This window comes from Portunus trituberculatus, chromosome 40 (genome assembly GCF_017591435.1).
Source record: "Portunus trituberculatus isolate SZX2019 chromosome 40, ASM1759143v1, whole genome shotgun sequence".
Lineage (NCBI taxonomy): Eukaryota > Metazoa > Arthropoda > Malacostraca > Decapoda > Portunidae > Portunus > Portunus trituberculatus.
This window is the reverse complement of record NC_059294.1, coordinates 25,256,972-25,283,006: the sequence shown is the minus strand read 5'-3', so window position 1 is coordinate 25,283,006 and position 26,035 is coordinate 25,256,972. Positions and strand designations below refer to the sequence as shown.

The 26,035-nt window shown below is 41.3% G+C and overlaps 1 protein-coding gene across 8 annotated transcripts in view; it reads right to left on the bottom strand.

Annotated features, from left to right (window-relative positions):
• Nucleotides 1-26,035, bottom strand: part of LOC123516267 (cyclic AMP-dependent transcription factor ATF-1-like) — a 46,055-nt gene that overhangs the window by 3,536 nt on the left and 16,484 nt on the right. For 2 of the 8 annotated variants that reach the window (XM_045275523.1, XM_045275519.1), the window contains exons 2-8: nt 23,490-23,550; nt 15,637-15,832; nt 10,899-11,063; nt 10,176-10,284; nt 9,740-9,838; nt 6,459-6,596; nt 4,717-4,870 (exon numbers count right to left, since the gene is read on the bottom strand). In XM_045275523.1, the coding sequence (XP_045131458.1) occupies nt 4,717-4,870; nt 6,459-6,596; nt 9,740-9,838; nt 10,176-10,284; nt 10,899-11,063; nt 15,637-15,832; nt 23,490-23,536 (908 nt within the window). In that variant the 5' untranslated portion in view covers nt 23,537-23,550. Of the gene's footprint in view, nt 1-4,716; nt 4,871-6,458; nt 6,597-9,739; nt 9,839-10,175; nt 10,285-10,898; nt 11,064-13,276; nt 13,598-15,636; nt 15,833-23,489; nt 23,551-25,509; nt 25,554-26,035 lie in introns of those variants that run through there. The other 6 variants (XM_045275526.1, XM_045275527.1, XM_045275521.1 and 3 more) reach the window with 5 other exon arrangements.

Here is a 26,035-nt window from a genome sequence, read left to right as displayed (position 1 = left end):
ACGGAGGAATCGAGTTTTGAGGCATTGAACACTATTGTTTTCTTTGCCCCAATCAGAAATCTTAAAAAGATCAGAGGTTAGGTGTTCTGTGACATCCCTACAGGAACTGTTGAATGGTTGGTCATCTCTGAAAAGATGTGAAGTGTAGGGTGGTATTATCAGTGTAGCAGAGGATAGGGCAAAAAGTTTGCTTTAGATCATTAACCCCTTCCCGGCAGAAGGGCAGATTAGTGTACTACATTATAAAAAATTGTCTATATATAGATTATGATGACTTGAATCCATACGTCTGTCTATATATAGTTTCCCCGCAAATGGACATTCCAGATTGACAGCTATATTATAGACTCTGCCACAAAACTGAACAAACAGTTGTCTATAAAAAAGTTATTTGTGTTTGATTGGTAATAATGTATGTCAGTATATTTCTATGAATGTTTTGATGGTACTCGCATCCAGGGATTGTGACCTGGATGTAATTTACTTCCCTTTTTCTTCATATTTTTCATGTACTTCTTTTAGTACCTGTTCAATTTTAGGCAACACTGGTGGTGTAGTAGTTTTTTTTCTCTGACATGAATGAATGAGAGAGAGAGAGAGAGAGAGAGAGAGAGAGAGAGAGAGAGAGAGAGAGAGAGAGAGAGAGAGAGAGAGAGAGAGAGAGAGTCAACTTATATGCATAATATATACACCACTGACAAAGCACAAGTGATGACTGGCCTTCAGAGGCAATGTTGGCAAGTGTTTGGTTATTTCATATGTGAAATAATGATTTATTTTATGAATATTATTACTTGTAAGAAATAGTCCATATATAGACCATGCTACAATTTAGGAAGGTAAAATCAGGACAAACTTCTATACTTAGATGATCCAAAAGAGTCCCAATTTCAAAACATCCATATATAGATCCTCCACCAGGAAGAGATTAATAAATAATAGGAAGAGTTGGTGACAGGGCAGAATCCTGAGGGTAGTTTTGATGTCAAAGCTTTGTGCCAGACTCTGTCAAAAGCTTTTGTTATGTGTAAGGCAATAGCAAAAGTTCTGCAAAATCTCTCAAAATGAACGACCAAAACTCGGTACCAAAAAGTAGATCACCAGTAGCGTGGCCTTCATGGAAGGTATACTGGCGATTAGATAGAAGATTGTGAAGTGACATGTTTAAAAATCCTCTTGATGATAGATTCAAAGACTTAAGACAACCAAAAGATTAAAGCTATATCAAAGACTTAAGACAACCAAAAGATTAAAGCTATATGGCAGTAGTTTGAGGGATTAAAATGGTCACCCTTTTCAGGAACAGGCTGAATGAAGGCAAACTTCCTCCAAGAAGGAAAGGCATAAGTAGATTCCCAATAGACAAAGTTGGAACAGTTTGGCCAGGCAAGTTGCAAGCACACACAGTGTTTTTGAGAACAATAGGGATCCCATCAGGTCCATAAGCCTTCCAAGGGTTTAGGCCAGCTAGAGCATGGAGAACATCATTGCAAAGAATTTTAATCAAAGGGATGAAATAATCAGAGAAGAGGAGGGGGAGGGACAAGCCCAGAATCATCAAAGGTTTGAGAGAAGAGTTCAGCTTTAGAAACAGATATGATGCCAGTGATGAAATAAAGGAGGGAAAGATGAAGATGTTTTTGGCGAGATGCCAAAAATCTTGAGGGAGATGGATTCCAGGCAGAAATATAAAGTGTATGTGATTCAGGTGATGGAAGGCTCAAGTACCTTTTGTGAGCAACCTCACTATCATGTATAGTATGAGAACAGGCTGTGTTAATTGAAGGGTTTGGAAGGCTATCATGTATAGTATGAGAACAGGCTGTGTTAATTGAAGGGTTTGGAAGGCTATCATGTATAGTATGAGAACAGGCTGTGTTAATCCAAGGGTTTGGAAGGTTTAGGTTGAGAAAACAACTGAGGAATGTGCACCTCCATGCCAAACATTATCACCTCTGCAGTGTGCTCAGCACAATGTGTCTGACATGGAAACAGTAATCATTCTAAGGAAAATCAGCCCAATACCTCTTCAGGTCCCCCAACTGGCAGAGGTTAAATGCCAGAGGCACTTTGAGGGATCCCGATAAAGGATTGGAAAAATATGACAAGATACAGATATGAGATTGTCAGACAGGATAACTGCATAAGCAGAAGGATTAGAGGCAAGGAAAAGTTCAAGAATATGAATAGAATGTTGCACCAGTTGCCCTAGGTTATGGAAGATAAAGTTGAAGGCTAGTTCACCAGGATGGTCAGTGAAAGGAGAGGAAAACCAAAGATGGTGAACAATGAAATCTCCAAGGAGGGAGTTCTCTGCAAAAGTTAAATAGTCAAAGAATCTCTTATATAGTCAGAGAAGTTACGAGAGAGGCAGACAGCACAAATAAATTTAGTTAGAGAGTGACTTTTGAGTCCAAGATAGATGGTGGAAAACTCAGAAGATTCAAGAGTATGGGCATGAGAGCAAGTCGTTGAGCACATAGATGCAACATACAGATTTGGAACGAAAATGAGGACAGCAAAAGTAGATAAAAACAGAAAAGGGCCTACTACCTGTTGCCTCAAACTGCATTTTGGTAAGGAAAAGATGAGACTTAGCAGAGGAGAGGTGTTCAACAAATTGATGAGATTCAAGCCTGCATATGTTGCAGAAGTTAATGAAAAAAGTGAAGAGGGTGTCAAGACATTTATGGGCCTTTGCCCACAAGAGGACTCTGGGGCTGGTGTTGGAGTTGCCATTATGTAATTTTAAGTGAAGGGTATGGATGTGTGTAGTAAGTGCATGTAGTTTTGTGTGAAGGAAGACAGAGTGCTTTAGAGGGCAGGCTGTGACTGTCCCCTTTAAGTTGTGAGACACAAAGGGTGACATTCAGCAAAATCACAACTAACTTTAATAGTAAGTTCACAGCACCCCTGAACAGGTCAAGCCAGAACTAGTGCTATTAGACCTTGCTGGGAGTAAAATATCGTGCATAGTCTTCCTATTTGCTTTACACTGCCCACATCAGGTCAAATTATTTAAACTAACATTTCTTCTTACATTCCATTCATTGCCCATATCATCTTAACACTTACAAAACCTAAAATTTAATCAACTCAAGTTATCTTTCAAATTCCTCCTTTTTCAGTCTACTCATACAAAAATTATCATAAATACATTAATAGTGTTTCTTGAGATTCTCTGGCATCAGGTTCCATCAATTGATTCAATCAATCAATCAATCGAGAGAGAGAGAGAGAGAGAGAGAGAGAGAGAGAGAGAGAGAGAGAGAGAGAGAGAGAGAGAGAGAGAGAGAGAGAGAGAGAGAGAGAGAGAGCTTAACTACTGTAAAGACTGCACCCTACGTAATGAAGATGCAGATTTGACACTGACATTTATGGAAAAAAAAATTAAAACACAGATTCCTTGACTTATTGATCTCTACACATTGGGAGTGCTAGCTTGGTTACGTATAGAGAAGTATGTGTGCAAATATATATATATATATATATATATATATATATATATATATATATATATATATACACACACACAGGCAACCCCCGCTTAACAAAGGGGTTATGTTCCTAAGAAAACCCTTCGCTAAGCGAAGCTTTGTTAAGCAAACCAATTATAACAAGACACGAGAGGCGAGAAAACTAATAGCATTGCTCGCCACCATCTTGACTCCATCTACTGTCTCCACTATTTTCAAGTCAGCAGACTCTATTAAGAAGAGTGGTGAGACCGTATCTTCTTTGCAAGCTAAACTAACCACCTGAACTCGTGACTACAATGGATAAAATGGAAAGCCTTGTGGAAATGTGGTACACAAGTTTTGTATTTGATACAATGATGCGCCCTTTGTTTACATTCCACAGGTTGCCGGTTAGTGTCTTTCCCGTTTCACTCTCCCTCCCTTCATAAATATAACATCAACATAATAAAGTTATGTACATACATACGTAAAAATTATGAAGTTAAACATTTAGGCAGTTTAATTTAAGTCATCATAATGTACACTAATGTATGTATGTATGTAACTTTATAATGTTGATGATCTAAAATTTATGAAGGGAGGGAGAGTGAAACGGGAAGGACACTAACTAGCAACCTGTGGAATGTAAACAAAGGGCACATCATTGTATCACATACAAAACTTATGTACTACATTTCCATTGTAGTCACGAGTTCAGGTGGTTATTTTAGCTTGTAAGGAAGATACGGTCTCACCAGCCTTCTTAATAGAGTCTGCTGACTTGAAAATAGTAGACAGTAGATGGAGTCAAGATGGTGGCGAGCAATGGTATTAGTTTTCTCACCTCTCTTGTGTCTGTGAATAATATCCAGCTTCACTTCAAGATTAAGAGACTTCCTGGTCTTCTTAGCAATGCAAGGCGACATTGCAGGACGATTTGGTGGTAAACTGAGCGAGGGAAGACGAGCTACAGGTGACGCTGTTATTATTTTTAACAGGGGCAGTGAGTGGTGTGCGTTTTGTCCACGAGAGGCGCTGGTGTATTCAAAAGCCTGTCAGCTTGCGTGATACAGCGGGCTTTCAAACTTGGAAAAAATTACCAGGATAAAACTTTGTTAAAGCAATTTTGATGTTTGTTAAACGAGCAGATGGTAGTAAAATTAAACCTTCATTGTAATGAAATTTCGTTGTATGAACCTTCGTTAAGCGGGGGTTGCCTGCATATATATATATGTAATAATATACAAGCTACTCTTACCTGTTCTTCATTAGTCTAATTTCTCGCTTCCGAGATGCTTCCTCTGCCATCTGATCTGATGAACCATGAACACCTGTGGAGGCAGTTGTTGCCAATACAACTCCTTGGCTAGAGCTGGTGGCTATCTTCAAACCACTTAAGTCCCCAGCTGCAACTAAAAATGGAAAACAAATTAGATAACTGGTAAAGAATACATTTACACAAAACATTATACATTTAAAATATTAGCTTACAGCTACAAACACACATCATATTTTTAATATGTATGTATCATACTCTTAACCCCTTCAGCACAGCCCAGAAAAACTCCTTCCATGGCAGCATACAGCTCGTGCCCCCGCCCGCCTCCACCCTCCCCCCACTATGTTTGCACCACAAACACATTTACATAATTTGCTCCCATTGTCATTTTCTTTCATATAATCCGTGAATGAATACAGAAAACATGTTAATATCAATGTTATCTCCATGATACTAAACATAATGAACATACTAAACATAATGAACATTACAACATATTATGTCCATTCTTGAGCATCTTGGATGGTCCTCTGTCAGCATGCACAACCCCAGTGAGTAAGGTGTCCCTGGTGAGCAGGTAGCTACCAAGCCGCAAAATTGTGTACCAATTGTCTGTCGCAACATGTCGCCCTTTGTCCAGATCACCCAAAAGGTGCACTACCACTTGTTCTGACATGGATAAGTCCGTGGAAGCACTGTCAGGTAGGGAGAAACAAGAGTCCTTCCCATAATAAACTTCAAAATTCCATGAGTAGCCAATCCAATGTGTAGCTGAGGGGCACAGAACAAACACCTTGATCCCAAAACGTGAATGTTTTGTCTTGATAAATTGCTTGAATCCAAGTCTGCCCTTCCACCGCAGCAGTACTTCGTCTACAGCAACGTTTTTGCCTGGTGTGAGCAAAGTCTGGCTTCGTTGCCGCAGCAGGTTGAGGAAAGGCTCTACTCTGGATTTGGAGCTGTTTTTCTTTACCTCGTCAGGGCTGGCAAACCTTAGGAACTTGAGAAGGCACAGAAATCTTGAACGAATCATTTCCCCCCTTGCAAAAAATCTTATGGCCACCTGCTATGAAGTCTTTTGCCCAGTACATACGGGGCATTTTATTTACCCCCATAACCATCAACAAACTCACAAACACATATATGTCATTACTATTTATAGGTTTCCATAACAGTCCATTCACCTTACATTTTTTTGTCACAGTAAAATACTCAGCAGCACTCCTGTTCATCCAATCACAAAGCTTATCTATAATTTCAATGTCAAAAAAATGGCAAAAAGGTTCACATGGGCAGGCAAACTCTGGTAAGTGGCATGTGACATTCCCCGACGTCATTGACAACTCAGCATATCATTGGGTCCCAGGATTGTGGGCAGAGCTTGAGAAACCTCCAGAGCACAACACAGTATCCACAGACCATAAACTAGCCATCCAGCATGCTAAAACGTGTTGTTACTTCAGCCATAAAGATTGCAATGGAAGAGGACGTACGCGTATACGTCCCTGTACTGTGTACGGAGTGAGAAAAAACGTACATGTGTACGTCCCTGTGCTGAAGGGGTTAAAAACCCAATCAGAAATGTATACTCAGGTTCATTCTTTATTTTTCTTTCCTGTATTGTACATTCTTTCCTTTAAATTAGTGACTGGCAGGGAAGTCAGCACAAACAAGAGCAGAAAAGAAGTAAAAATAAATAAATAATAAAATAAAAATCTCACCTGGGACTATGAATTGTGGGTCTGAGCCTTGGGCATAATGGACGATGGCCCCTCCAGCAGTGGCTGCATTAGTCATGGCGAGGGTCTGGAGACCGTCACTCCCTTGACCTGCCAACTGTAATCCACTAGCAGGAAGAACTGTGGGAAGGTAATAAATGTCAACTTTAACTTATTATGTTACTTGTTATAATGACTTGAGAGAGAGAGAGAGAGAGAGAGAGAGAGAGAGAGAGAATGCATGATACATAACTGACCACAAAGTGCATCATACTATACAATTCAAATTATGGCATAAGAGTTGGCCATCTATGTTCTTACACAAGTGCAGGTCACATTGCAGATTAAATATGCTACATATCTTGATGGGTGAAATGTATGTAACTTTCAATTAATGTATATATTATTTCATAATAATTAGGTAATTCATTTCCTCTATAATAAATGTATTAAGTCTCAGTACAAAGACATCAAAAGTAAACAAATGTTACATACTGGGACCTTTACCTTGTCAGACTTGGGCAAAGCATTTTATGAGGACAGCATAATGGGGACACACATTAAGGGGTATGAAAGTGGAAAATGATGCAGAATAGACATCACGGTAGTGGGAAAAAAAGAAGAAAAAAAAAAATATAAATAAATAAATAAAAAAATAAATAAATAAAAAAAAAAAAAAAAAAAAAAAAAAAAAATAGAAATCTGAAATTATTCAGCAGCTCATTTACATTTAATTCTTGCATAAGAAACATCAAAGTGCAGTCTGTGCTGGGTGATGGTAATGTGCAAGCCAAGTTCATTCATCAATTATAGACATTATTTTCAACTGATATGGGTTAACATTTTAAAAAGCAAATCTCTATTCCATCAATTGAAAGTTTATGCAGAACTGAGAAATAAACTTATGTTTCAGTAAGATGAAATTAAACACTGATAATTAGGTAATTGGAAGCTGACCTTCAAAATCAAGTTGTACATTATCATTTTAATGCACCAAAAATATTATGTGCTGTAATTTTTAATACTTGACAGTAAAAGAAACAATCATCTTTGGATCTGATATTACAGGCATGAAAAAAATGGAACAATAATCATGTTATACAAGCAATAAAGCAAACCTTAAATGCCATAAGCATTTAGCAAAGTAAGCAGGAACACATTTCCAAGTACTAGAGCACCATCATGAGTTCTCTCAGTCGTGTATAACTTCATTTAATGGAGGATCAAATTTACAATAAAGCAGCATATTGTGTGGGTGGAAGTAAATAGAGAACAGTCTGGAACAGCATACATCTGCTGATAGTGATTCACCATTTAGACACCCATAATTTAACAACAGCAGTACAATTATTCATGCAACTATGCTTCATTCCATAAAAATTTATCTTGCTTGCAAAGTGTGTGTGTGTGTGTGTGTGTGTGTGTGTGTGTGTGTGTGTTGATCTAGTTGTAGTTTTACAGGGCCTGGGCTTTATGCTCGTGTGTGTGTGTGTGTGTGTGTGTGTGTGTGTGTGTGTGTGTGTGTGTGTGTGTGTGTGTGTGTGTGTGTGTGTGTGTGTGTGTGTGTGTGTGTGTGTGTGTATTTACCTAGTTGTAGTTTTACAGGGCCTGGGCTTTATGCTCATGTGGCCCCGTCTCCATATCTACACTTATCCAATTTTTCTTTAAAACCATGTACACTCTTTGCTAACACCACTTCCTCACTCAAACTGTTCCAAGTCTCAACACATCTTTGTGGGAAACTAAATTTTTTAACATCTCTCAGACATCTTCCCTTCCTCAGTTTTTTACTATGTGATCTTGTGCTTCTTATGTCATATTCTTCTCTAAGGATTAGTTTCTCATTATCCACTTGATCCATTCCGTTAATCAATTTATAAACTTGTACCAAATCTCCTCTCTCTCTTCTGTTCCAGGGTTGGTAGATCCATAGCTTTTAGTCTCTCCTCATATGTCATCCCTTTAAATTCTGGAACCATTCTTGTAGCCATTTTTTGTAGTCTCTCCAATTTCCTTATGTGTTTCTTTTTATGGGGGGTCCACACAACTCGTGTGTGTGTGTGTGTGTGTGTGTGTGTGTGTGTGTGTGTGTGTGTGTGTGTGTGTGTGTGTGTTTCACTGTTTGATCTGCTGCAGTCTCTGACGAGACAGCCCCAGACGTTACCCTACGGAACGAGCTCAGAGCTCATTATTTCCGATATTCGGAAAGGCCTGAGACCAGGCACACACCACACACCGGGACAACAAGGTCACAACTCCTCGATTTACATCCCGTACCTACTTGCTCCTAGGTGAACAGGGGCTACACGTGAAAGGAGACACACCCAAATATCTCCACCTGGCCAGGGAATCGAACCCCGGTCCTCTGGCTTGTGAAGCCACAAGCCAGAGGTGTGTGTGTGTGTGTTTCCTCATGCAATTATAAAATTTTTACTGTAAATTATGGACCTGTGATATATTTTCTTACTGCTCATTAAATGTGTTGCCATCTATTTTCCATAAAAATGCAATATCTCAAAAACACCATGAACTCACAGTATTCACCTTTTTTGATATATTCTTGGAAAAATGCACATGTTCATCAATTAGTGAGTTGCCTAATAACTGGTCTAATAATAATAATAATAATAATAATAATAATAATAAAAAAAAAAAAAAAAAAAAAAAAGAAAAAGCTTAACTGTAATCTCTGCAATTACATTACATGAAAGCTCCACAAGCTATATTAATTCTCATGGTAAACTATAAAATTACCTCTTCTCAACCACATATAGACTATTACTCCCCTGTGACAGACACATGATACACAAGCCATTACTATTGTTTATGTTCCATAAAAGGAATTTTGAATTATCTGCTGAATGATAAAACAATCTGAACAAAATGGATGGTGACCCCAGGCTCCTCAAAAAATTACTAACTGGTCTGCTTCAGGACTGAGATTTTGGAGGACACACATATATTGACTCATTTTACCCTCCAGTAGATCCTCCATCTACTCACATGATTCTTATAAGATGAAATTAAGATAAGACCAATCAAATTAGATTAGGGATTCTCAACTTCTCCTTCACCATCAATCCCCTGGTTGAGAATCACTGAAACAGATGCATTTTTCCAAAACCTGTAATAAGATACTTCTACAAAAACAATTTGACAATTTTCTGCAACCCTACCATTACTGTGTAGTAATTACCAGCAAAAGCTGTCACAGAGGAATAATACCCTAAAATGCATAGTACACAAAGGGAATGCAGTTTACCAATGCAGCGTGGCAGACGGACCTTTCAACAAACCTGCTGTCTGATACTGTTGTCCCCCAATGGTCACAGTTGCAGTTGGTTCGTCTTGTGAGGAATCTGAGCTGCCTGCGTCACCTTTGTCTAGAAGTCAGAAATTTTATACATTTTACTTAAATTGAAGTAGTCAGAGAAATTTAACACATTTATATTATAGACTTCAAATGAATAAAACAACACCAAGGGAAAATAATAATCATATAGATAGGGAGTTTTCAGGACTAGTGAGTGTCACAGGTGGCAGCACTAAACCAGTCCCATTCTCACACATCTATATACATGAAGATGGAATGAGCTTACATATTATTCTACACAATTCGTTCTAAGTAGTAACATGTAAAATCAAGTTCTATACATAAACAAAAATACACATGTTAGTTCTGAAAACTCTCCATTGTTTCAATAACTCAAAGAGCTTCACCTGATATCTCTCCTCCACCTAATTCATTGAGAATCTTTCGATATGAAGGTCGACGAGCCAGTATTTGACGTTTACGTGAAGATTCTTGATCTTCACCTGCTTCCAAAACCTGCATAAAATTTACAATTGATAAATAATTTTCTCACTAGACTAGATTTAAATCTAATGTTGATGATATATCTATTCATATTCAAAGATTTAAAACCACTTTACCTTCCAAAACAGTAAAAATTTTATTATTATTTCACCAAATAATGTTTAGACATCAAGATGCTCACTGTGGTAAAATACCATGATAAACTTTTTTTTTTATTCGAAAGTGTTGCATTTCATTACACTTTTGACATAAAAAAGGATAGATTACCCCATCAAAAATTCTAGTAGAGCATTCTCCAAGTGTGCCATTAGTAATTTATCCCCTCTGTACTTCATGTAGGTTGTGCATATTCCTAATACACAGGAAAATCACATATATAAAACCTTAGTTTACTGTAAGATTCAGCTATCACAGTGATGCCCTGGGCAACCTTTCCAAATTCTCAAATTTTCTCCTTGATCTTCTAAGGGTAGCAAGTGACAGTCTATAGACATGGCCAGTAATCACCCTATCTGAAGTGATTATGACTTTGTACTACTCAAAAAAGTTAACCAACAGCCCGTGCAAGATGTCTTTCAACTAATAGTGTGTACTCTGTGGGAATATGTCAGTAAAAAAGAACTTACTTGAACAGTCTGTAGACCTCCTCCACTGGCTGACTGTATCACTGAATTTGCTGGCTGTGATGGCTGCTTCAATAAAATAACATTTCCTTTTGAAATTTGCACTGTCTGCAAGGCTGTACTCTGAATAACACTAGGCTGTGTTGGTTGCTGGATGACACTCTGAATCTGTTGATGAAGTTATCCAATTTACCTATTGTACTCTTAAAATTGCAGACACTGTAGAATCAGTTACCTAAGAAAATGGATGACATTTCATCTATTTTTTATCTAACTAATTTTTTTTTCTACCTTCACAACTGTCCCACAATACCTTGTCATTGGGTCTCGTTCGGACTTTTCTCCCAAATAAATATATCATTCAAACTGCCCTACATCATTAGCTTTTCAAACAAGCAGAAACCAAGGCGTTAGATGTCTTTTTTATTGCAAGTCTTAATCTTCAAATATTTTCAATATTATTTTCTTTACTAATAAATCCACTACATAATACTTGCCTTTACTAATCAATAATTGTTGTAAAAATTAATATCAGACCTTGAATCACAATAAACAGCACTACGTACATTATCAATCTGTCACATCATTTCTCTACGTACATTATCAATCTGTCACATCATTTCTAACACCTAAGACAAATAAATGTAACTATTCCCTAAATAAGCTATGCAATTTGTCACTCCAAACATTAATTTTTACATCATAATACGAAAAATTGAGATAATCTTTACAACACTCCAGTATCATGACTACATATCTGATCAACCAGCCTGATCTGCTGTTCTCTGAAAATCTGCTTATATTACTAATCAAACTATTACTAATTACAGATCTGTGCATCATGCCCTAGTGGTGATAATCTCCTCGCGCTGATAAAGTGTACATGAAGTTGCTGTTACATTTCTTTGTTTTGACATTCATGTACATATACAGTAACATGTTCAATGAACTGCAATAATTCATGTACATGTTTAAATATTGAGGGTTTAGTATTCAGTTGACAGAATTAACACTAGTTGCAGAGATTACTCAGTTAAACTATAAATGGTATTCCCACTTAAGCTAATCATCACTGATATCTATGAGACTCCAAGTTGACATGCATATTAATCATATATACCTCTGGTTGGTGAAGAGATTGACAATCTTTGGGAGGAAAATACTAATCATGATAGTTTCATACAACTACACAACAGATCTTATGGCTCTCCATCCAAGTGGGAAACCTTGCTTGCATGCCTCTCTTTATCCAACTTACTTGGATTATTAATCAACTCAACATGATTCTGATATGAACCTCATCTAAGTAGAAGTGCTGGGTACTAAATATGATTAATACAAGCAATGTTGGTTTCACTTACACACCCCTTTGAAACATGCTATTATATAAAAACACTATTTCTACCCATGGAACTTTATATGGTGATGGCCACCACAGGCAAGCAGGCAGGCAGGGGCGGGCACGCGCGCACGCACAGATCTCTAACCTCTAGAATTTTGCCAGTAAAATTAAAATTATAACTAACCAACTATATGAAGTCAAAACACTTAAGATTATTATAATTAATATAATAATTAATTAAACATAATTAACATGTATGCACGTAACTTTGAATCAGTTATGTTAGTAGGCAAAGCTCTCTACTGAATTTTTATGACATCACCTCTATCGGAAACCCAGTCCTCTCATTAATTCATTTAAATAAAACGTGACATTTCCTCATGTGTTCATCTATTTCATAGCTAGCCACGCAACATAATTTAGTACGCGGAAGTTAGAAAAATTTTACATCTACAATATCAATTTATTTTCTCTTATGAGTTGAGTGCAAAAACGAAGGGATAATGATGCGACTCGCAACATGAAAAACAATCAACATGAAACGCTGAAGAGCAAGATTGTGGAGCGTGTTGTTCCTGTGCGTCTAGCGAAGGGCGCGACCACTTCCTGCTACTAGGCCTCAACAGAACAGGAAGACAACCACTTACGCAACATGTCATTTCTTACGATGCATTTAATGTCATAGGGCTGCTTAATTTCTGTTACAAGATGTACAAGCCGCCTGTGCTAGTAATCCAAGACGAACCATGGTGTCGTAGTTTGGTAGTGGCGCGAGGGAGGACTGGGGGGCAGGGAGCATTTGGTACAATTTTCTGGCTCGATCCCTGCACCCCTCTGCCGGCAACGTCAAGCTGACGTCATAAAAAATAACACTCAATGGCACTATGAAAAATACCAAAATGTAGCTTTATATCCTTTAGGTATCTCCTACACTCAAGGGTATTTCAAGTAGGAATAATCACTTAACTCCCAAGGGTAAATCTGCTAGCACCACATGTTCCAAAGGGTATCACGCCAGCACGAATGGATCCCTACAAACCTCTATCACTCTCTTCATGGAGTGGTAGGCAAAATGCCCAGTCCATTGTTCATAGCAGACAAAGTAAAACACCGCCAATGACACACCTGATTGATAGTCAGAAGTTTCTATGGCGAGAATAACACTGTAATCCAATGAGCGGAGCAGAACAGCAACCACTACAGGGTCGGAGACCAGTACAGGCACGTGTGGACGGTTGCGAGCGTGGGACAAAAGTGACGACGTCATGCCGCCGGGCTGGGGTGATACACTCGCCAACTCTCGCCACGCGAACCTTCCCACAGCCACTCCATATCAATATCTACAACCCTTACTTTTCACATAGCCTCCACCATGGAAAGTACAATGAGATTTTTCAACATTCTACTGAGCATTACTGACCAACAACAATATACGCACAATAATGATTAATAAATTAAGAAAGTAAAAGTCGACAACTGCCAGCTGTCCACGAGGCCAATGAGGGAAGGGAGTGGGGGCGCCTAACAGGGACGAGCCGATTGGGAGTGCCACCACACTTGGAATAGTGAACTTATTTCTGTCGAAAAAAGCACTTAAGAGATTACAAAAACGAGGAATGCAAGGGAAAATATTTGCGAACATCAGCTCAAGGAATCGTCTTAGAAAAAAAAAAAAAAAAACATACAAAACAGTTTACCTTGCCGGTAATGCTATCCAAATGCCACACACCACCAGATGGTTGTGAGTTATGCGGCGACTGCCCTACTATCGACGACCTTCAGCGATCATCAACACTATCCATGCATAAAGTAAAACTACACTAAGGAAATAGTACCTCTTGTGTCACAGACGATTCTAAGAACAGGACCACAGCGCTACGTCATCTATTAATAGTATTTTTGGGGGAACGGCGGGAGAGTTGTCGGGAAGAGGGAGCGGGAAGGGCAGTGGAGAGGAACCACGTCATTTCTGGGCGGAGCTTTAAGACTGACGTCATTACCCAGCTGACATCAGGCCCTGGGACGAGGGTCACTTCCCATCAACGTATTCCATTCCAAGACCACCCGAGGCTGGAGGCAGGAATTGGGCATGCAGCACACCAACTCAGGGATGTTTACCAAATTTATCCCCAAAAGTTACCCGTCTATTCGGTTTTAATTAAAATGGATAATGGTACTTTCGGAAAAAGAAAATCAAACTACCACATAACTAAAGTTCCAAGCTCTTTTCACGGTAGCTGGCCAATATGCACGTCAAATACTTGTTCTTTAAATATGTAAACAAAACACGCCATGTACCGTTGAACAATTTATAACTGCTTACATTTTGTCTTCTTTCTAGTCATTCACTATTGAACAAGAGACAAACACACAATCACCTGCCTTAGAGTGATAGATAGATACACAAGCACAACCATGGCACATCCTATGGATGTGCGACAACTGCTAACAGAACAAACCACCAAAACACCAGTGAAAAAATCTACATGAATCTCATAAAACCACCATCGACTAAAAATTATACAAATGAAAACAGGAAAGCTGGAAAAAAAAACTCATTACTTCTTATTTCGAGAATATTTTCCTTCATACTGGTGCAAAAACAAAATAGCTTGGGTAGGGGATGTAGTAGGTAGGTTACACGTTTGAGCACGTGGTGGCTGAGAGAGAGAGAGAGAGAGAGAGAGAGAGAGAGAGAGAGAGAGAGAGAGAGAGAGAGAGAGAGAGAGAGAGAGAGAGAGAGAGAGAGAGAGAGAGAGAGAGGAGGGGGGCAATGTACTGTACACTGGTCCGGCATCAAAGATAGGAAATACAGATACTATACAGCACAGTGAAAAGAAACGTGAAGAGGGGTGGGGTGTCAGGCGCGGGTACGGGAAAGAGGTGAGGAACGAGTAGTAACAGGTGTGAGAGCTGGTGCAAGGTGAGCGAGAGGGGAAGTTCCCAAGCACCACGTGTATGTAGCTGTTTGGTGCAGAAAAATCCCAAAGTGCCGTGAGGGAGTTACAGAGAGCGGTGGGTGTGGAGGTCGGAAATGAGGGGGTGGGGAGGGGGAGACGAACCCACGTACTCCATACTTTGCTGGGAAGTTGAAATAGATGTCGGGTGAAAGGAAAAGAAAGCAGGGCAAGCCAAACCACGAAAGGGAGACGATGCAAAAAAATTGGACGACAGGGTAAAATAAAGACTGGGTAAGATAACGACAGGGTAAGATAAAGACGGGAGTATTGATAATTGGATAAAAGGAAGAAGCGGGAACCGGAAAGATAATATATACATACATGCATGGGAAGAAATGAAAGGAAACATCGTGAAAGTTGTTAAGTAACCTGGATGAAAGGAAGTAAAGATGGTTGACATCGTATGAAGTGGATGATGTGAGCTGCACCAGGTACTCACACTCTTGGAAGTTCCGGATACGATGGTGCCTGCCTGGGGTATGGTGACGTAGACGGTGGACACGGCGGGAATGGTTGTAGCTCCCCCACCACTGGCCCCGCCACCACCGCCTTCGCTGCTTACAGTGGCCAGGGGGTCGTTGGCGGTCGAGCCACCATTGCCGCCTCCCGACCCACCGCCATCCACGCCATCCATCCTGCACGGGACAAGAACAAGAGCAACACTAAGCGGCGGCAGGATATAAGGGCATGATAACTCAGGGCTCACATCCTTCCTTCCAACCTTCCTACCACTCGTAAAGCAGGCAGGTGAACGCACGCACGCTCGAGTACAGGTAATACAGACCAAGTGATGAGAAGACCAAACTCATTAGAACACGAATTTGAACTTATGAGTGCCTGTCACAACCTGTCCCTCTTCCTTCTCTATCCCCACCACCATCACCTCTACTCCTACCACTGCCAAAACACATCTGCTCCAGCTCCCCGTAGCATAAGGTTCCATCCTCCTAACCTTTCCACCACGGCCCATAGCGTTCAATAGTAAGAGTCAATAGCACGAGAGGAAGCATAAAGGGAAGGAGGAAACGGTGTGTGTGTGTGTGTGTGTGTGTGTGTGTGTGTTCACTGTTTGATCTGCTGCAGTCTCTGACGAGACAGCCAAACGTTACCCTACGGAACGAGCTCAGCGCTCATTATTTCCGATCTTCGGATAGGCCTGAGACCAGGCACACACCACACACCGGGACAACAAGGTCACAACTCCTCGATTTACATCCCGTACCTACTCACTGCTAGGTGAACAGGGGCTACACGTGAAAGGAGACACACCCAAATATCTCCACCCTGCCGGGGAATCGAACCCCGGTCCTCTGGCTTGTGAAGCCAGCGCTCTAACCACTGAGCTACCGGGCGCGCGCGCGCGCGTGTGTGTGTGTAGGAGCGCCAGTGCGATAGTCTTATATCCATGCATGTGGTATAAAAAAAAAAAAAAAAAAAAAAAAAACACGAAGGCTGCTTGTTATTTTTCATTTGTTCACTTAAATACTTTGGGTCAACTATTAATTTGTTTAATTTTGTTAATGTATATGTATTTTTGTGGGGTATTCATACAAAATTAGCAATATGCATAAGAAGATAAAAGTAAAATGTTGTTGTTATAGTTTTTCTATTCCACTGTATAGCAATGCCACGTCACAGTACCAGCGCTACCAGGTGGTGGTAAAGAAGAAGAAGAAGAAGAAGAAGAAGAAGAAGAAGAAGAAGAAGAAGAAGAACAATAATAAGAAGAACAATAATAAGAACAATAATAATAAAAATAATAATAATAATAATAATAATAATAATAATAATAATAATAATAATAATAATAATAAGAAGAAGAAGAAGAAGAAGTAGAAGAAACAGCAGTAGTAGTAAAATTTCTTGTATACCATCTGATCTTTTCCTGAACACGCAAACAAACATTTATTGCTTATCTGTCTTTCAAAGGCAAGCCAACTGATAAAAAGATGCGTTACTGTACTAATTCAACCTAGAGATAAAAGCAAGTCAAGAAGCACTGCCAAAGATCCACATGACCTGATGCGGTGTGCACTCCCCCACAAAAATAAATAAATAAATAAATAAGTTCAATCAACAGATCTCTGAAAATTTCGAGTACTGCTGCTTGAAAACCCACATTCAAAATTACACTTGTTCATCATTATTCAAAGGTAATTTCATCTTGTGGTAGCATTTTGCAACACAAACTCCCGTCGCGTGTGTAATGTTATTGTTGTGTGTGTGTGTGTGTGTGTGTGTGTGTGTGTGTGTGTGTGTGTGTGTGTGTGTGTGTGTGTGTGTGTGTGACATCTTAAAGAGTGAGAGAGAGAGAGAGAGAGAGAGAGAGAGAGAGAGAGAGAGAGAGAGAGAGAGAGAGAGAGAGAGAGAGAGAGAGCCGACGACTTTAGTGAGACAAAAACACTTTAAAATATCGATTTGCCCTACTCGACACAAAACACGGTACTAAACAATAAAATAAAAACTTATAACAGTGAATACAAAATGAACACAAGGAAGACATTCTAGGAGGAGGAGGAGGAGGAGGAGGAGGAGGAGGAGGAGGAGGAGGAGGAGGAGGAGGAGGAAGGGAGGACGAGGACGAGGACGAGGAGGAGGAGGAGGAGGAGCAGGACGAGGACGACGATTACGAGGACAACGAGAACCAAGGACCACCGACAAGGCTTAGCGAGTCACCTCCTTGAAGGCCGCTTGACACTGACGTCACACAGGCGGCGTGCTGACGTCACCACCACTTGTTGCTACGAGACCTGACGTCAAAAGGTGGGACGGGAGACAGCAGGGAGACGGGGGGGAGAGATAGGAGGGGGGACAAGCGGAACAAGAGGAGGCCACTGCTGGGAAAGAGGAAAACCAACACACGCACTTACACAACATACCCACCTCTCTCTCTCTCTCTCTCTCTCTCTCTGTGTGTTTGGGCTGATGAGGAAGCTGAGGTGTGTGTGTGTGTGTGTGTGTGTGTGTGTGTGTGTGTGTGTGTGTGTGTGTGTGTGTGTGTGTGTGTGTGTGTGTGTGTGTGTGTGTGTGTGTGTACATGAAGTGATAAAAGGAAGTCGAGAGGAGAATGTAATTTTTAGTGATCCACAGGTAGTACACGAAGAACATTTGGAGAGAGAGAGAGAGAGAGAGAGAGAGAGAGAGAGAGAGAGAGAGAGAGAGAGAGAGAGAGAGAGAGAGAGAGAGACTGAGGAAGAGGAAGGAGGTAGATGTATCTGCTTCGGGCTGGCAACGTTTAGAGGAACTGAGGAAGTATAAGTTGTAGTGGTGGTGGTGGTAGCAGCCAGCAGTATAGGAAGAATAGGTAATGATAGCAGTGGTGGTAGTGGTGGTGGTGGTGGGGGTGGTAGCAGCCAGCAGTATAGGAAGAATAGGTAATGATATCAGTAGTGGTGGTGGTGGTAGCAGCCAGCAGTATAGGAAGAATAGGTAATGATAGCAGTGGTGGGAGTGGTGGTGGTGGAGTTGGTGGTGGTAGCCAGCAGTATAGTTAGAATAGGTAATGATAACAGTAGTGGTGGTGGTGGCAGCCGGCAGTATAGAGAAAATAGGTAATGCTAGCAGTAGTGGTGGTGGTGGTGTTGAGTAAAGGCTTAGGTGAATGGATATTAATGATGGTGGACTGTGTTACGGTGACGCAGTATACCAAAAAGTAACATCCTCGTGTCCTTCCTCAGTTAATAGGTAACACTGCCATGAACTCATTATTAATGCATGAGGAAGGGCAGCATGGTGAAAGACATTGATACAATTTGTAATGGCAGTGGTGGTGCTGAGTGTTAATGGTGGAAAGTAAGGAGCTAAGATTGTGATGGTGATGGTGGTGGTGATGCAAGCCTCATCAGTCCCTGCCTAAGAAACTGAGACGACACCACCGCCTCATAATTACGTCCACGGTTTTCATCACGGTGATTCTTATCTTTATCAGGACGTCCTCTCTCTCTCTCTCTCTCTCTCTCTCTCTCTCTCTCTCTCTCGTCCCCAAACCTAATTCAGGATGGCCAAGTTTTTTTTCCCTTTCCACTTTTGTTCCTGCTCCCCCAAAAGTCAGGATGGGCTAAGCTTTAAGCAACAGACAGACTAGATAAGTGGTAGGTAACGGGCCCACATTTTCTTTACCACTTGAAGGACAAGGTCGCGCGGGAGTGGAACACACAGGTGGGGATAAATAGAACGAGTTTCTTTATATCTCTCGTTATTGTCAAAGAAATGCACTACCAAGAAGGGATAGGAAGGTTAAAGTAGAGAGGGTAATGATACATGCTTGGAGAGAGAGAGAGAGAGAGAGAGAGAGAGAGAGAGAGAGAGAGAGAGAGAGAGAGAGAGAGAGAGAGAGAGAGAGAGAGAGAGAGAGAGAGAGACCCACGAAAACTTAACTAATCTCCATGGCCTTTGAAGAAACAACCCTTAAAGACAACAAAGCGTTTCAGAATACGAACGTACGTACGTACGTACGTACGTGTGTGTGTGTGTGTGTGTGTGTGTGTGTGTGTGTGTGTGTGTGTGTGTGTGTGTGGCGGGCAGCAGGCAGTCACACAGCGGCATACCTGACAGCTTCCCGCCAGTGGTATTGTCTGCGTCGCCATTGTCCCCACCAGAAAGTTATCAAGATGGAGGGGATGAGGTGTCACAATGCCTTCACTGCTCCCCCTCCCTCACCCCTCCTCTCCTAAGCAACTCCATGCTATTCAACACTCACCCATCCTTCCCTTTCTTCTCTTCTCTCCTCTATTGTAGCATCCTCCTCCTTCTTCTGTAGCTCTTCCTGCTGCTCCTCCTCCTCAACACACCACTCCTAAGCACATTCCAACTACTCTTATAACAAGATCTTTCATCACAAGGCAAAGCAGCGGTCTACTTTAACATGACGCCCGGAAAACATGTGTAGTCATCTTCAACACTAAACAAAGTTTACAGCACATACGGATATTCACGCACCAGGACAGGGAATATCAACACCAGACCCCGTGTGGATAAAGCCTTTTTAATACTACAAGTGACCTTAAAAGCCTCGACCTTGCAAAAAGAGCCAGAGGTAAAACTCGCCGCTCTTTCCCTCCACCTTGCCCACACACACACACACACACACACACACACACACGCCGCTGGACAAACACACGTCTCCCACAGATCATGTTGCGTTTAAAAATGCAAGGGTTCAAACGCGGACATGAGAGAAAAGGGTCTCTATTACGTCTTTGTCAACAGTTTCACATATGTAGCATTTCCACTAGTCTCCTTGTCCAATTTATCCCGCATCTATATATCTATACCTATATCTATCTATCTATCTATATCTATATCTATCTATCTATCTATCTATCTATCTATCTATATATATATATATATATATATATATATATATATATATATATATATATATATATATATATATTCCTTCTCAAGCCTGTAACGAGTCGGCATCATATTTATATGCTAGTAAATTTACATCCGCGTCATGACTGCGTTATATTCTTAAGTGATGCCCGTAATATGACCGCCAGAAAATACGATTTCCATCGTGGAGAACTATTATAAACGTGGTGTCCTGAAGTAGATTCGTGTAGGTGCAAACGCACTTTAACCATCGCCATGGATGAGGATATCACATATAAAACAATTACTTTTGACAATTCAATCAACAAATACACCCATAACGTTCACGAATACTTTACTGCACCAAACAGGCTCCCAGCCTTCCCCACACACACACACACACGAGGTGACCCACTTCGAGCAGTCATGCAAAACTGGGCTTCCCTCTTACTACCACTTCAATCAAACAATAATTTACAAGGAACAGAACATTATGTCAACACCAGATCGCTTCATCTTGCCTGCTGCCTCTCATCTCCCTCCTATCACCGATGTTACAACAGCTAACTATAACTCAACATGATGGATGAGAAATGTTAGTAATGAAACCGAATCCACAACACACCGGTCTGGTTCACACGGTGTCTCTAATGATTCCCTTAATCAATTTGCCCCTATAATACAAAGCATTCGGTACACCAAGCTGTAGCGACGACATAGTAACCCTCACCCCTCCTACAGTCTCCTCAATTTTCACCATAGAATATCAGCCTTAGATTGAACATGGGAAAGTAGACATAGGGCGGCATTGAAAGACCCTCCAGACGTCTCATTATCTTTCCTGTCTCTACGTGAAATGTATCAAGCGACTCACAATTCTCGATAATAATGCAAACTACTGTCCCTGCTGTGTCGTTGCTAGCACTACAAATATCATTATCAATATCATAGTTGTTGCTTCTATTGCTGTCACTACTACTAATTACTATTACTACCACTTCTACTAGAACTGACGGCGTAATAGCTGGAGCAGTGGCTTAAAGTACCAAATATAAAGTCCATAGCTGAATTTTCTCTAACATAACTTTTCTTGTTATCTTACGAGTAACAACATAATGGGTAGGCAGTCACATATATCCAGTCACGCTCCGCCCAGTACAGTGACCTGAGGTAATTCCGAGCCCCTTGAAGTGACCCCAAAATCACCACACAGCATTCCCAGGTTGGCATCATCGCGCCCTTCGGACTCATGTCCAATAAGCCATCGATCTTACTTCTACATCACCTTATCTTGCTTTGTTTGTGTACATGATACGATCGGCAAACATTTTCTTGGACTAGATCCGTGTGTGTGTGTGTGTGTGTGTGTGTGTGTGTGTGTGTGTGTGTGTGTGTGTGTGTGTGTGTGTGTGGGCGCTCGCGTTGTCACTGTTGGAGGCAATGCCAAAGCCTGATGACGTCACTGTGTACTGGGTTAGTCAGGCGTGAGTCACCAAGATACACCACGTAATGTGCACCACCTCCGCGCCTCCGCACCGCCACACCGTCGCCTGCTGAAGGTACAGACAAGTCTCCCACGTCCCAGCCCAAACACAACAGACATCCTTCCGTTCAGAAGCCACGCCCACCCGACCCCATGCATCTGTACTGTATTTCCTCCAGTCATGTGACCCATGACCCCGCCACTGTGAAGACTGAACCGTCCTGACCTACAAACAAGAATGGCGATTAAGATTACTGCAGTTATGGTTAAAAATGGGAAACTATATTACTATCATTACAGCACCAAGTATAAAAAAAAAAAAAAAAAAAAAAATTATAAACATTACCACAAACGTGATCAAAACTTCACTTATCTCGGCCATTAATTCAAACTACGTTGATGGAAAAAGAACCGACAGGAATTGATTGCAGTCACAAACAAACTAAAACTTTGGCTGTTACTTGAACTTTGCAGCACACCATCTTGAGATAAACTTCTACTTGCCTGCCTGCTTGTGTGTGTGTGTGTGTGTGTGTGTGTGTGTGTGTGTGTGTGTGTGTGTGTGTGTGTGTGTGTGTGTGTGTGTGTGACTACTCGTAATTGATTATAACCAAGCACGCACGACTGGATGAGAGAGAGAGAGAGAGAGAGAGAGAGAGAGAGAGAGAGAGAGAGAGAGAGAGAGAGAGAGAGAGAGAGAGAGAGAGAGAGAGAGAGAGAGAGAGAGAGAGAGACCTAACCAACAGCAGAAGAATAATCCTTTCCTGCCTCACATTTCCTTACTCAAGCACCCGCCCTACACACACAAGCCTCCTCGCAGCCCTAACCACACTGCAACATTACCTCAGCGGCGAACACCAAATGAAACACACCGAAACTCGACGCTCAGAGTGATTCAGTATTCCCAGACGTTACTCAGTCTAGTAATGTCACGCCTTCTGATATTAAATTAAATACAATAAAACTTACTGTTTGCACGCGCCACTTCCACTGGTAATGCCTTCTGCTGATCTACTGCTCTATCTGTAAAACTGTGTGTGTGTGTGTGTGTGTGTGTGTGTGTGTGTGTGTGTGTGTGTGTGTGTGTGTAATTCAGTGTTTGATCTGCTGCAGTCTATATGACGAGACAGCCAGACGTTACCCTACGGAACGAGCTCAGAGCTCATTATTTCCGATCTTGGGATAGGTCTGAGACCAGGCACACACCACACACCGGGACAACAAGGTCACAACTCCTCGATTTACATCCCGTACTTACTCACTGCTAGGTGAACAGGGGCTACACGTGAAAGGAGACACACCCAAATATCTCCACCCGGCCGGGGAATCGAACCCCGGTCCTCTGGCTTGTGAAGCCAGCGCTCTAACCACTGAGCTACCGGGCCGTGTGTGTGTGTGTGTGTGTGTGTGTGTGTGTGTGTGTGTGTGTGTGTGTGTGTGTGTGTGTGTGTGTGTGTGTGTGTGTGTGTGTTAGAGCAATACAGACGACCTACCTCACGTTCTCCACAGCAAAGCGGACGGTACGTTCAGCAACCTGCATGTTGCTTCGTCCCACTAGAACAAACGAAAAAAATACAGCAAGTAGTGGTACGTACATCCCACACGCCACCGCCAAGCACTGCATGACACTACTACAAAAGCCGCTCTACGACTATAGCCATGCATTCCTTAACAAAAAAAAAAACAGGTGGGTCGCAGGTAACATCAATTTAGACCACAAGATTATCTCGATATGAATGCCTAATTATCTAAATTACAGTATGAATCACTGCGTCGGAATACTAGCAATCTTGCCGAATACAGTTTCATGCCATGAGGAAGGGAAGACAATCTTAACCATAATACATACCAAGATATATCTTTCTGGAAAGTTAACTATTTTTCTTCCCTCCCTCTGAGCTGATGATGCATTACACTCGAGGTTTGTCGACGTCAATGCAACAATGCAACATGTGCCTTGGGAGTCGGGCAGGAAAGTCGAGGGTAGCGGTTTGCTCATGGGTGCAGGGAAAAGGGTGCGGCCTAAGCAGTCATGAGGTGTATCGAGGCACGCGCGGGACCACCTGCCGACACTGGAGGTAGCGCACCGGGTCACGTTCAACCCTTCCACAAGCGCGACCAGCTTATTGGCAATATGCACCACCACCACCACGAGGCGATGGGAGGCATGCTAACCACGCCGCGGACACACATGCCGGGGATTTCACGACGACTTCCTTACTGTCCTCCCCACCCCCGTGTGTGTGTGTGTGTGTGTGTGTGTGTGTGTGTGTGTGTGTGTGTGTGTGTGTGTGTGTGTGTGTGTGTGTGTGTGTGTGTGTGTGTGTGTTTAGCATCTTCCCCAGAACTGCTGTGACTACCGCTGAGGAGGAAAGCTCAGTGGTCGCTCCTTCAGGGAACTCACTCGTTACTGGTTAGTCTCCTGAAATGATGAACTGGCACTTCCTTAGAGAGAGAGAGAGAGAGAGAGAGAGAGAGAGAGAGAGAGAGAGAGAGAGAGAGAGAGAGAGAGAGAGAATCAAATAGGTCACGCCATGGCAAGTCTCCACCCTCTTTTCATCTTTTATCAGGCACTCCTCCACCGCCTCCTTATCAGCGCCGTCCACTCCTACGCCGGCCCCCCGTACACCGCCTGACACTCTCTAATCTCCTAAAAAACAGCCGGCACTAGAAATATCCCGCACACACATCACAACTCTTAAGTATAACACCCACAGCTGACCAGTAAGGCTTTCTTCCCTTAAGTATGTATTCTTACCTCCACTGATGCTCCCTAAAAAGCATTCTCGACACGATACGAGCTACCTGTCCACCTGGATACTTACAACACATGTTGCGATACACAAATCATAGAGTGCGTATTTACTTCTCCTCTTCCAGTTTTCCAAATACTACTGATAATAAACTATATATTCAACTACAACTGCATACTTTAATGCGATACATGTTACTGAGTACTTAAGAGATGAGCAATATAAAGTATCTAATGCATCACACACACACACACACACACACACACACACACACACACACACACATATATATATATATATATATATATATATATATATATATATATATATATATATATATACACACACACACACACACACACATATATATATATATATATATATATATATATATATATATATATATATATATATATATATATATATATATATATATATATATATATATATATACACACTCTTACTCCAGCTTTCTCAATACTGTGGATAACAATCTAGACATTCAACTACTACTGCTATGTTTGATGCAACTCACGTCATTATTAGGTACTTAAAGCAAAAATATTAGACTTCTAATAAGAAGTATGTAGCGTATCTTCTGCATCACAAACATCGTAACCTTCAACCATCAAACATCTATCTAGTACATCTTTCCCTTCGTAGTAATCATTTTGAGACATTTTCACTTGTTCTAAAGCCACTTCCAATCTTCAAAGTGAGTACAAACTGTAAAATTTATTCTCTTTAATCCCTTTCTTACTTGTAGAAGCGTGAAAAGATTTCTTGCATTACTTCAATTCCTGCTATTTCGTATAACAGTGAATCGCTTAACACACGCCGTTTAGTCCAGTGTATGGCAGTGCATTAGGCGGCTTGCCGTGCACACTAGCAAGCCTTCACCCTTCCCTTTACCAGCGGTCACATACTCGAGATAAGCGGTTTCCTGTTACACAAAATAAGTCCCTGTGACACTTGCGACATTCTCCCGAGTGACCCCAGGCCGTTGCTCGACGCCTCTCCGCGGGCAACATTCTGACAAGCCTCCCGACACTGCGCCATGTTGACATGGACTGATATGGCGTCAGGCGTTGGAGTGGACTGAGGCGCACCGAGTTTTCTGTCCATACAATACTTTAGATAAGTTATACTTCTCTATGTATGAAAAAGTGGATGACGAATACTGGTGCTATGATAGTATATATACCTCTATCATTTTTCCCCTTCAGAATTAGGATAACGTATATACACATGACACATTATGTCTTCGCGATTAAGTAATTATTAAA